The sequence below is a fragment of the Gigantopelta aegis genome, chromosome 10 (assembly GCF_016097555.1).
Source record: "Gigantopelta aegis isolate Gae_Host chromosome 10, Gae_host_genome, whole genome shotgun sequence".
Classification (NCBI taxonomy): domain Eukaryota; kingdom Metazoa; phylum Mollusca; class Gastropoda; order Neomphalida; family Peltospiridae; genus Gigantopelta; species Gigantopelta aegis.
In genome coordinates, this window is record NC_054708.1 from 26,590,022 (window position 1) to 26,602,162 (window position 12,141).

Consider the following 12,141-nt stretch of genomic DNA (forward strand, 5'->3'; position numbering starts at 1 on the left):
TACTATCCTGTCTGTGGGATGGTGCATATAAAAGATCCCTTGCTGCTAATCGAAAAGAGTAGCCCATGAAGTGTCGACAGCGGGTTTCCTCTCTCAATATCTGTGTGGTCCTTAACCATATGTCTGACGCCATATAACCGAAAATAAAATGTGATGAGTGCATCATTAAATAAAACATTTCTTTCTTTCTTTCTACTCCTGCAAATGCAGCAGGAATTACTTTTTGTTTTAACATCTAACCACAAGTTATTACAAAATATAACTTTAGAGGAAACCCTCTAGCTTTCTCAGTTTGCAGCAAGGGATTTTTTTTAAATCCACTTCCCACCATGGCCTGTGATATACCAGTAATGGGGCACTGTTTCAATAGGTTAAAATTCCCAATGTTTCCACTCTATGATCCAAGCATCTCAGGTGAGTGCTCTACCAAATGCACTAAATCCTGTCGCTATGGTAACAAAAGTTTATTAACAGTGGAATTGTGTCTGTGCTCTGCTATTGGTCTATATTACTGTTAACCTCTATTGAAACAAGACAATTGGTCAAATCACAAACCCACAAAGCATCAATAAATCAGTTCAACATTATATATCTCACCTCAGATACATGATAGTTCTCAGTCATTTTCTTGCCTTTGATGGCATCATTTACTGTTAGAATGAAACCAGTAATATCATGATATGCCTGAAATAATAATGACCAAAACTTTATTCACAACTATGAGCACATTATAAGAATCACTGTTAAAAAAAAAAAATATATATATACTCTTCAAAAGAAGAAACGCAAAACCACATTGTCGTAACATTTGGAGAATTGATTTAATTATTGAATGGTGAGTCCGATAATTACCAAATGTTGCAGGATTGTTCACAATTCACTCTAGTCCATTGTGAGTAAGTGATAGGACACACCACCAAGGTCAAGGTCATCTGGAGTCAATACCGGGTGTGGCCTCCGCGTGTGTTGACAACTGCCTGCCCATTGAAGCAACCAGAGTACGGATGACGTCCCGGGGGATGGTGGCCCACTCGGCCTGCAAGGCTGCTGCCAGCTCGGGCAGGGTCTGGGGCTGTGGTTGTCGCTGTCAGAGGCGTCGGTCCAACTCGTCCCATATATGCTCAATTGGGTTCAAATCCGGTGATATCGATGGCCAAGGAAGGACATTAATGTTGTTGTTCTGTAGAAAAGCCGTTGTGAGACGTGCTGTGTGAGGCCTGGCGTTGTCATGTTGGAACACTGCGTTGGTGTTGGCCATAACTGGAACGATGTGTGGCCGGAGGATCTGGTCAATGTAGCCCTGTGCATTCAGGTTGCCCTGCACGTGGACCAGGTCAGTTCTGCCAGTGTGTGAGATGGCTGCCCACACCATGACACTACCCCCGCCGAATCTGTCCACTTCCTGCACGCAGTTTGCCGCATAACGTTCACCACGACGCCTATACACGCGACATCTTCCATCATGACGTCGGAGCAGAAATCGGGACTCGTCACTGAACCACACCTGTCTCCATCGCAGTTGAGGCCATTGTCGATGAATCTGGCACCACTGCAGTCGGAGTCGACGGTGTTGTGGTGTTAAGATGACACCTCGAACTGGACGTCTGGCACGAATTCCTACCTCACGTAGGCGGTTCCGTACGGTCTGGTCGGATATCCTGCGCAAACCTGGTATTGCTGCGGCTGTGGAGGTGGCAGTAGTCAATCGTTCCCGAAGGTGGCGTACCCGGATGTAGCGGTCCTGCCCGGGGGTAGTGACCCGTGGTCGACCGGATCTAGGGAGGTCACGTGTTGATCCATGTTGCTGTAACGGTCCCACAGTCTGGAGATGGTGCTTGGGGACACATGGAATGCCCTGGCAACGGCCGTTCTGGATTCGCCTGCGTCTAGTCGGCCGATGGCATTGTTTCTCTGCGGTTCACTGAGACGTGGCATGTCCTGGATTGTCAACTGTCGGCCAGATACAGAGGCCAGGCAAGCGAACACCCTGCACTTTTATACTGTCGGTGTTCATGTTGCACGTGCAGACAACGCACGTGCAGTGGTGACATGGTTAGCACGTGGCTGCGTTTTTGCGAATATTCACATTTTGGAACTTTATTGTACAGTAGCTGCGTTTTATCGAATGTAACCATGGGAATGTGTTTGGGACATGCAATGACCTTATATTCACAAAGCATGAACCGGTAGGAAACATAAAATCCGAGTTATAACCCATTTGTACCCTTTTGCGTTTCTTTTTTTGAAGAGTATATATACACAGTCGAACCTGGTCTAATGGTCACCTGTACTTAATGGTCACCTGTCCATAACGGCCAGCGGTCACTATTTTAAACCCAACATCACAGGTTGAACCTGCTGTAACGGTCACAAGAAGATCGTCGTGAAGACGTTTTTTTGGTTTATTTTTTGTCCCTGGTTATGTCTTTACTTTTTCAATCATCTCAAAAATTATAAATTAAATGTGTTTATATGGCCATGTCTGTAGCTTTGGGTTTATTTTCCGTTAAAGTAAAGTTCCATTGTAATTCTCTGATCGTAACTGAAAAACAAACGGACACTCAATAACTTCCGTGACACGCAGTTACTGGTGGTGTAATTCGATTGGTTCTCAGCATCCTCACTGATCAGTAGACAACTTCCCATTGGCTGTACATGATGTCATCTGTATGTATGGTCACTCTATTGAGTCTCGAGAAACAAAACAAATGAGGTGCTATGTTAAGTGTCTGATTGTTTCTAGTCAGACATGATTGGTAAATAAACATGAAATGCTGAAGGCGGCAGTCATTAAAGATGCCCCGTGTTAGGATTATTTAATGACTCATGATCTTATTCAGCTGTAATTAACAGTCATACTCCACTGAAGGATTAGCGGTGACAGGAAACAAACAAATGAGTTATACATGCCACATGGGTAATAACCTTCAATTAAACAAAATATCTTCTCAGCTTCTGCAAGGCAATGTCAATGTTTGCGAAATGTATTAACCGAAAAATCATACTGCTTTAATGTTAGAACAGAGAATTGACGTTATTAACAAATCTGAGAAAGGCAATTTAAGTGCACGAAAGATCGCCGATCATTTTGGTGTAGGACATTCTCAGATTAATTCTGTTTTAAAAAGGAAAGCTGATTTTGACAATGTTTCAGCTGAAAGAACAAGGCAGAAGAAAGCAACAGGCAATGATGACATAAACAAGCTAGTGTGGGAATAGTTTTAAAATGCGACAGTTGTGATATGTTTTAATATATGGGTTCTAATTTTGAACCTGTATATAAGGGTCACCCATCTATAATGGCCACTTTTGTCATGTCCCTTGGGTGGCCGTTATATACAGGTTTGACTGTACACAATGAAACCTCTCAAGACCAGACCCTCTGTTAACCAGGATTCCCTCAAAACCGGATGTTTTACAGAGTCCCTTTCTAAAAACCAGGACAGAACTTAATCTCTCGACACTGGATCTCTTTTAACACCACACTTAACTGTTATTTAGACCAGTCCTAAGGTGAATTTATTATGAAATGTGATCGCCAAACCAGAATTCAACAAATTCAGTAACCCTTTTGAATTGACTATGCATTTTATAACCGATCATTACACCGCTGAATATTGGAACATCATTAAACCAGGTAGTACCTGCGACTTTTCCCATTTTGGTATATCTTGTGGTCCACTGATTTCTTTTTGGGGAGTCTTGAACACATGCGAGTCCAAATCCACACAACCTTCCAGCTGTGCAGACTCATTCTGGCTTGCAGGTAAACTCTCTGCAAAACAAAACTGTTATTAGTTTTCAAAGTATAGGAAGGACTCTCCTTTGACACAATCAAGTGTGCTAATTATGTTTAGATATGTCACTGAGCAATGCCTATTTATAATGCAAGCAAAAATCTGGACAGAAACAGACCTTGCCCTGGGAAACAGAGAGGATTGATTTATTACATCTCTAACTTACATTATGAAGAGTCGTTTAAGAATAAGATGTTACTATACTGATACCATATAAATTCACATGCTAATAGGGTTGGGTAAATCTGATCGAAGTTTTGTGCATAGCATTTTCTATGGCCATTTTCGATGCTGAATCAGAATCTGTTGGAATTTTTTACCTTTGATGACATTTGACCCCCAGAAACTTAATTTATTTAAAATGGCCGCCAAAAATGGCTGTGTTTTGCAATTTTCCCTACTTAATAAGACTAATATGGCATGTTACATATCATTATATATATATTTCAGGTCAAGGAATACGAAAATTACACTTTGAACTGGACTGGAGGGGTTAGAAATCCGATTTTAGTGATTTGGGGTAAAACATTAGGTCAAAAAAAATATTTTACCCAAAATATTCATTCTGATCATGACCGTTTTTCTCGGGTTTTTTCATTCCAGATCTAGATGTTCGGCTAAACTTACCATCTGTTTGCTAAACATGATTGAAATGTTGTAGTTCTAGTATCTCATAGTTAAGAAATATGACTGATGAACTAGTGTTAAGTGTTTCCAAAACGAGGAGCAGTTCTCAGAAACAACTGTTTGGTGAAATATACAAAGAAGTGCCCGAATATGAACTGAAGTCAAAGCTTCCCCCTGGAATATTCTTACTAGGACGGATGATGTATCTATGTAGGACTGTAGAGAGGGGTCAACATCAAATTAGTAGAAATGAAGCAAGCAATGTGGTAGCCCTAGAAGTCTGCGATGATTGGATATCTAAGAATGTATATCCAAAAAGTGCACGTACTGTGGCAAAACAAATAAAATCAGACTATGATACTTTCCTAACAATGGCTAAATATGAGAGAAATAGTAAACCGAAAACTGATTTGTGGTGCCATACGGCAAAATCCTTTAATGACTCTATGACAATGTGGGCCTATGACATTAGATCAAAAGCAAAAGAGCAGCAGAAAAATATGGAAGATCAATATGGTGTGAGAATGACGCAGGAGGATGAGAACTTTTACATAGATAATTGTCACGGGGATTATGTAGCAATCTGTACCAATACTGTACCTGGATCCTGGTGGAAGAAGAGATAATGAGCAGAGACAAGGAGGTCTTCAGCGGAGAAAAAAGAAAAGGAAGTTGAGAAAGAGAGAATGGGAAGTGTGACAATAGCAATGCATATTGACGAAGATGAATGGAGGAACCTGCCCCAAAGTCAACAGTAACTGATTCAACATATGAAATTCCCCTCCTGACTACTGGTAAACTCCAGTTCGATACTCCAACACCATCAAGGCGATCCACTAGGGGTTCGAGTAAAGATGACGACATGCATGAAGACCAACATCTAGTCTTCCCAAGAGTGAATATCAGAACCACCCGTAAAACTATCAATGAGAAATTAATGATATGTATTGTTCAGTGTCTCTCCGAATTCAAAGTAAGTCAAAATGATGTAGCAGGCATCATGATACGGACTGCCAATATGGTATTTGATCAAAACTGGCGATTGCCATCAGAAACAGAAGCGTTTGACAACAGTGAGGAGAGTAGTGATGATGAAGGAGATATTGTTGACTCGCAGCCTTTGAAGAAAAGACGGCGGAGAAGCTGCAGAGACTTGAGCAATGTATTCCCTAGCCGTAGGTGTATAGGGATGTATTTAGAAGATGCAAGTTACCTTAACTTGAAACTTGTAGCAGAACATTTGCTAAATAAAGAGGAGAAGGTTGTTACTGTAGGTTTGGATGATACGACTAAGGCTGGTGGTCACAAACTTTATGACGTGAAAGCTGATCACATCACTGTCATGGGTCAAGGAGAGCGAACATTTTTGACAACTGGCTATACAGAGAATGTTAGTCATTCAGGTCAGGATGGGGCCAAGGCGTACGATTTTAAACTGAAGTGTTTGGCTCTGCTCGCCGACTCAACCTTAGATGAAATCGAATCGGCAATAGATTTCTGGATTACAGACAGGGCTGCTGATTGTAAAATTCTGCTTGATAATTTGGGTGTAGCTTCAGAGAAAATCCTAAAATGCTCAGCACATTTGGTGCTAGCAATTGATCATGGATGTGATAAGGTTTTCCAAAATGTAGAGCAGAAGATTGGAGTGCAGAACCTTCTTAAACTATCTGCTGGAGAAAGGGCATTTTGCTCTCCCGGATGTAGCATCCATACCTTAGGCGAAATAGCAATAGCAAAACTTCTGAGTCCAAGCCATGCTGCTCACTCTGTATCACTATATTCCCAATACATGGAGTGGATGGAACAGAACGATATCGAACATTGTGGATTCAAAGGGTTCACTGCAAATAGGTTTGGAAGAATAGCTGAGATTGCTAAACAGTTTCTCCAAATAAGAACATCCATCCTGGAATTCTTTGATGCTGTGGTGGACATTCATTCAAATAAACTTGTTCTTGCTGTATCCACGTATATTCAAAGCGATTGGTTCATATTATGAACTAGCCGGAGAAACTATCATATTCCCATTGATGAAACTATTGGGCATTGATGAGAAAGACAAACAGGGCTTCAATGCACAGAGAAACTGGGAAGGGGTGAAAGACTTCTTTGCCAAAAAATTGCCCGACAGAGAAGCAATCCGTGACAATTCGAGAACTGGGAATGGGAAAGACCGCTTGTTAGCAGCTGTGATCGATGAAGTCCTCGATTCTTTGCGTCACCAGCTCTCGGAAATGAAATTCTTTTCAGAAATACCAGGAGTACCGATGACAGCAGGGATGGAAGATTTGCCCCTACCCAATTTGATGAAAATGGAACTAGCTCCTGTCACAAATCTAGGTTGTGAAACAGAATTTGCACGGCTTGATAATCGGCTAAAGGTCAGTGGTGGAACGGAATCAGTCATGTCGATGTCCAGAAAGAATATAATTACCACGAACAGTCTTTTAGTCGATTCAACATTCATGGAGATGACACGTGAAGAAAAAAGGGAACAGTTGAAATGGGCTCGTAATTCGGAACAGACTCTTGCTGTGAGAAAGTTGGAGAAAGATTTCCTTTCGACAGTGAGGGTATCAAAAGGACTTGTCCTAAGAAAAAAGGAAGATTTGAAACAAAAGAAAAATACTAGGCTCTTGAATATTATAGGAACTTGTAAGTTGCACAAAGGGCCTTTGACCCCAGAGTCTCGATTTGTTGGATAATCTATCGCAGAAAGAACTTTTAGCCGAAGTTGCATATTTGCGGTTGACCATAGCCCCAGACATACGTCAGCAAAGGCGTGTGAAGGATGCTACTGGTAGATTCCGAACTCAGAAATTCAGTGTGACTGAGCTACAGAACTCAATAAAGAATGCTATTAAACCCAGTGAAAGTGTGCATCATAACATTAATGAACTTTTGTTGGAAGCACTAGTGTGATTCTGTGATGTACAGCTGAGAATGGAACATTTTCAGGTTTTAATTAGCGAAATGTTAAAGACTGTTTTAGTGAAATGTTACATACTCTTGTCACTGAGCCTCTGATCGCACTAAAAGTGTGATTTTCAAATTCCTTGACCTGAAAAACATCTACAATGATATATTACATACTACATTAATCTCAATAGGTGAGAAAACGGCCAAAACGCCCATTTTGGGCCGCCATTTTGAATAAATTACGGTTCTGGGGGTCAAATGTCATCGGAATTTTAAAATTCCAATTGATTTGTAATCAGCACCCAAAATGGCCATTAAAAATGCTATGCGAACATTCTTAACCAAAAAAAGTTCATTATTTACCCAACCTTAATGCTAAGGGGAACTAAAATTATTCTCCTTGGACTCCTTAAATGATAAGGTCCATAAAAGCTGGATCAAAGAAGTATTCATGATCTAGGAATGAAGTAATTGACATTCCACATTTTCAGGGGAAGACTTACAGGGGTCTTTCCCCCCCACCCCCACCCCCACAAGCAAGTCTCGAAATAAGTGGCCGCTCATGAATGTTATTCAGTACAAATTTAGCTTTGACAGTCACAAACATAATATTAGCAGTCATTTTGTCTGCCATAAAATGAAGTATTTCTGTGTTGAAGTAGTCCGATATGAACACAGAAAGATATTCACTTAATGTGTGCATTGCACTAGCATTGAAGCTGTTCGATACATTATGTTTTAAAATGCATTTTTTAAATTGTTTTGACCATATGCAGCATGCACATGCTTATGGAACTGCTGCTAAAATGCCTTAGTGTTAAACATTAAACTTACATTACATGTTGTGAACCAGTACCAACATGTCACGTGGGCACACACTGCCCTATTTCACCACAAGAAAGTACAGGGCAGGTTCGTTTTGCATAGAGTCGTTGGGTTTCTTCATGTAGCATCGATAATGGTTAACAACAAGTAAGTTTAAAGTTATGACTGGACTCGAGAATAATCAAACTAAAGCTCTGTGGCATCAGATTTAGGAAACAAAATTGTATTTTAGATACAGCAGCTGGTTACCATTTGGTCATTGATGATTGCCAAAGTATTACACACAGTCCCCTCTAGTCCTCCCTTACAAGATCCATATGAGGAAAACTAGAAGTGACTTGAACTAAGGTCGACAAGAGTCACTTTTTGGACCCTTGTTTTGGCTTTGTACACAATAAATAAAACATATTCTATAGTAATATTTTGATATGATATAAAAATTTGTCAAACGGTACTTTTTATTTCTTTATTCTTTTAAAACTTAAACTTAATATTTTGTGCAGAATTATACAAAATAAAAACATACTGACCAGTAAACAGCGTCGTTTGCTGGTTATAGAATTTTGACAGGGGTCAAGGTTCATAGACCAGTTTTTATTTTTTAATGTGGCGAAGCATTGTAATAATATAAGTAATTTTTAATTTGAATGAAGTCAGTATTCCAATGATGTCACTTTACATCTCCTTTCAATAACCATAAACATGTACATGTTTCCGTTTTCAGAACACTGGAAAAATTCCAGTGCAAAATTGCTATTGAATATTTTTTGTCTAAACATTACTAAAGTGTTTGAAGAAAATCTTGTACCTTTACGAAATATGGATTTCAAATGAAATTATGGAAAGATATGTTTATATTTATTGTTTACAAAGTCAAAACAAGGGTGCGAAGAATGACTGTCGTTGACCTTACTCTTTAGTGGTTAGCAAGAGGTCGGTGTAATGATCTTACACCTACCCACAGAGTCGTTAAAACTTGCTCTGGGTGGGAGCCGGTACCTGGCTGCGAACCCACTATCTACCTGGGAAAGACTTTCCTTTGGCACCGTCACTAACCCTAACCTAGCCCGAGTACTCTGACTGTAAGAGAGCTAGACGGACATTTGGACATAAACACGCTCTCATTACAGTCAGAGACCAACCTATGTCTTTTTTTGGCAATTCCTGACTACCAAACGGTAGGCAACGAGTCCCGCTCTAATACCACAACAATCCTATGTTTGACGTCAAATACCTTTACATCAATCATTTTCGAGTTAAGTGATACCAAAAAATCCACATATTAATCATTAATACACATACTACAGAAAGAAACCCGACAGCACCCACATTCAGCTACGCTTCGTGACACTCCGTCGCAACAATTACAAAGCTCGGCGATCTATTTCGAGACTGGGCGATTCCGCCTTGTGCAGCAGTTACAGGGGTCGTCTCATAAGAGGAGGCAGTACGTAGCACATACTTTTGCCGTATCCTGTCGATAACACCCCAAATATATCCTTCAAATTCAAAATGGAATCAATAATGTGTAATTGTTTTGGTTTAATGACGTAATGAAATCCAAATTCATCCAAAACGGCATTAGCCAACTCTTCCATGTTGTAACTTCGCTTGATATGAGACGGCCCCTGTAACTGCTGCACAAGGCGGAATCGCCCAGTGCGCGATCACGTGGTCTACGTCTCGAAATAGATCGCCGAGCTTTGCAATTGTTGCGACGGAGTGTCACGAAGCGTAGCTGAATGTGGGTGCTGTCGGGTTTCTTTTTGTAGTAAGTGTATTAGTGATTAATATGTGGATTTTTTTGTATCACTTAACTCGAAAATGATTGATGTAAAGGTATTTGACGTCAAACATAGGATTGTTGTGGTATTAGAGCGGGACTCGTTGCCTACCGTTTGGTAGTCAGGAATTGCCAAAAAAAGACATAGGTTGGTCTCTGACTGTAATGAGAGCGTGTTTATGTCCAAATGTCCGTCTAGCTCTCTTACAGTCAGAGTACTTGGGCTAACCCTAACCATAACTCTATTTATTAGGTATAATATCCGCCCGGTCCCCTCCATTATTATTTTTAGTTAGGGGTTAGGGTTTAGGGGTTAGGGTTAGGGGTTAGGGTTAGGGTTAGGGTTGGGGTTAAGGTTAGGGTTAGGGTTAGGGAGGGGGGGGACCGGGCGGATATTTTTCCATTTATTATAAGTATTTATAATGTTGTTTATAGTAACAGTGCCAAAGGAAAGTCCTACCTCTACGAGCCTTATGTTCGATGGTTGACGAATATCTTGGCCCCTCCGGATTCATATTCATGATATTGGGAGGCAGTGCCCCCAACCCATCCCCCAACCCCTTCCCACACCTATGTAGAAACAGCACCTGCTTAGTAATCAACTTTTTTAATAAATATATATTCTTCTATTAAATTTGACCTTTGGAAAGGCCTGATTTTTTTTTATTATTGTTGTCGTAGCTGGGATATTTATTTAAAAGCTAAGTTGAAATTTGACAAACCGGTGACTTTTTCGGCCATTACAACAGCGTTCTTCGTTCCGGTTTATTGTCTAGTTACCGCATCCCTTTTAAGCTGAGCACCAGCAATTTTGCGAAGTCTTGTGTACGAAACAGTATTTCAAAATATATATTTCTGTCGATGATGTATCTGTATCACATACAAGAATTTAAAATCCACATGTTTTATGGAAATCTTTTTACTTAAACTGCAGTAGTTATTTGTGTACAGGAAAATATATAGGTTATAAACTGTATTAGACCATTGACTATCCAGTTTATTTGTTACTCGTAACATAACTCTGTGCGTGTATTCGAAACTGCTGAGAATCCGTTCTCGTCACACAAAATCAAAATCAAATCGGACTTCGTGAACAGTATTTAAATGGGTTGTGCCACGTATTGTGGTCTATTAATATATGAACAAACAAAATAATATGACAATGATAGAAATCGGGGTAGTGTGGGCTTTAAAAACGGTTCGAAGAGCGGTGGTGTGGCGAGAACGTGTTCTCGGTCGTTCGCGAATACAGTATCGAATGCGGTGTGAGTACTATTAATGTAGACTCGGAGTGCAGTCACAAGAAGTAAGTTACTTGACTGACCAAATCGGTCAGTTTTGTTTAGAGATCAATGCACCCATGCGTGTCGGGTTTGAACCTTGAACTTTGGACTTTGTCCTGACAGCATACTTTTGGCATTTTGAAATTTTACACAGTATGACTATGAGTTTGCTGATAAAAAATACACTGGTAAGTAGTATTTTCACAATTGTCAATTGTCAATAGCTTATTTCTGACAGTAATATTAGTATTAAAGTCAAGACTATATAATTTTAGTTGTAATACCTTTATGCACACGTTTTTGGATTGCCTTTTAATTATTTATTTTATTTATAAAAAACCCAGTATCCATTGGAAGGGGGATAGCAGGGGCGTAGGATGGGGGGTGCGACGATTTACCCAATACTACCTAATACTTACCCAATACTTACCCAATACCACTACTAACTTATATCATCATGCAAGAACCCTTAAACCTGGATATTAGTTACATGTGTTGTTTGTTATTCATTCACCCTTCTATTATCTATAATACGAATAATTTTTATAAAATAAAAAAAGAGGTAAGTATAAAAATAAATTATAATTCTAGGAAAGTGTACCGCCCGTTCCCCCCATTAGTTATCGATCTAAAGAGGTATTTTTTGATGGGGTATATATATCCCTAACCCTAACCCTAACCCTAACTAATATCATCATGCTACAAAACGAAAAAAAAAGAAAAAAGGAAACATTAATAAACTATTATAAATGATGGGGGGAACAGGTGGAGCTCTTGCCTAATTCTAATCTTGATGAAATGGACAATTTTTATCACATTACTGTGATCAGAAAACATTTTAAAAAACCCACAAAAAACTCCAAACAATTACAACAGGTGTGAGAAAAATAAAAAACATGAGCGG

At 39.8% G+C, this 12,141-nt stretch overlaps 2 protein-coding genes across 3 annotated transcripts in view; one reads left to right on the top strand and one right to left on the bottom strand.

The window, feature by feature from the left end:
• LOC121384148 (serine/threonine-protein phosphatase 2A activator-like) overlaps positions 1–10,832 on the bottom strand; it is a 30,228-nt gene extending 19,396 nt beyond the window's left edge. Inside the window, exons 1-3 of one of the 2 annotated variants that reach the window (XM_041514400.1) lie at positions 10,677–10,832; positions 3,645–3,775; positions 598–684 (exon numbers count right to left, since the gene is read on the bottom strand). In XM_041514400.1, the coding sequence (XP_041370334.1) occupies positions 598–684; positions 3,645–3,775; positions 10,677–10,695 (237 nt within the window). In that variant the 5' untranslated portion in view covers positions 10,696–10,832. Of the gene's footprint in view, positions 1–597; positions 685–3,644; positions 3,776–10,414; positions 10,491–10,676 lie in introns of those variants that run through there. The other variant, XM_041514399.1, reaches the window with a different exon arrangement.
• A 162-nt stretch (positions 10,833–10,994) lies between these two features.
• The window catches only part of LOC121384058 (carnitine O-acetyltransferase-like), a 28,299-nt gene continuing 27,152 nt past the window's right edge, over positions 10,995–12,141 (top strand). Inside the window, exon 1 of the mRNA XM_041514257.1 lies at positions 10,995–11,425. Within this exon, the coding sequence (XP_041370191.1) occupies positions 11,393–11,425 (33 nt within the window). The 5' untranslated portion in view covers positions 10,995–11,392. The remainder of the gene's footprint in view (positions 11,426–12,141) is intronic.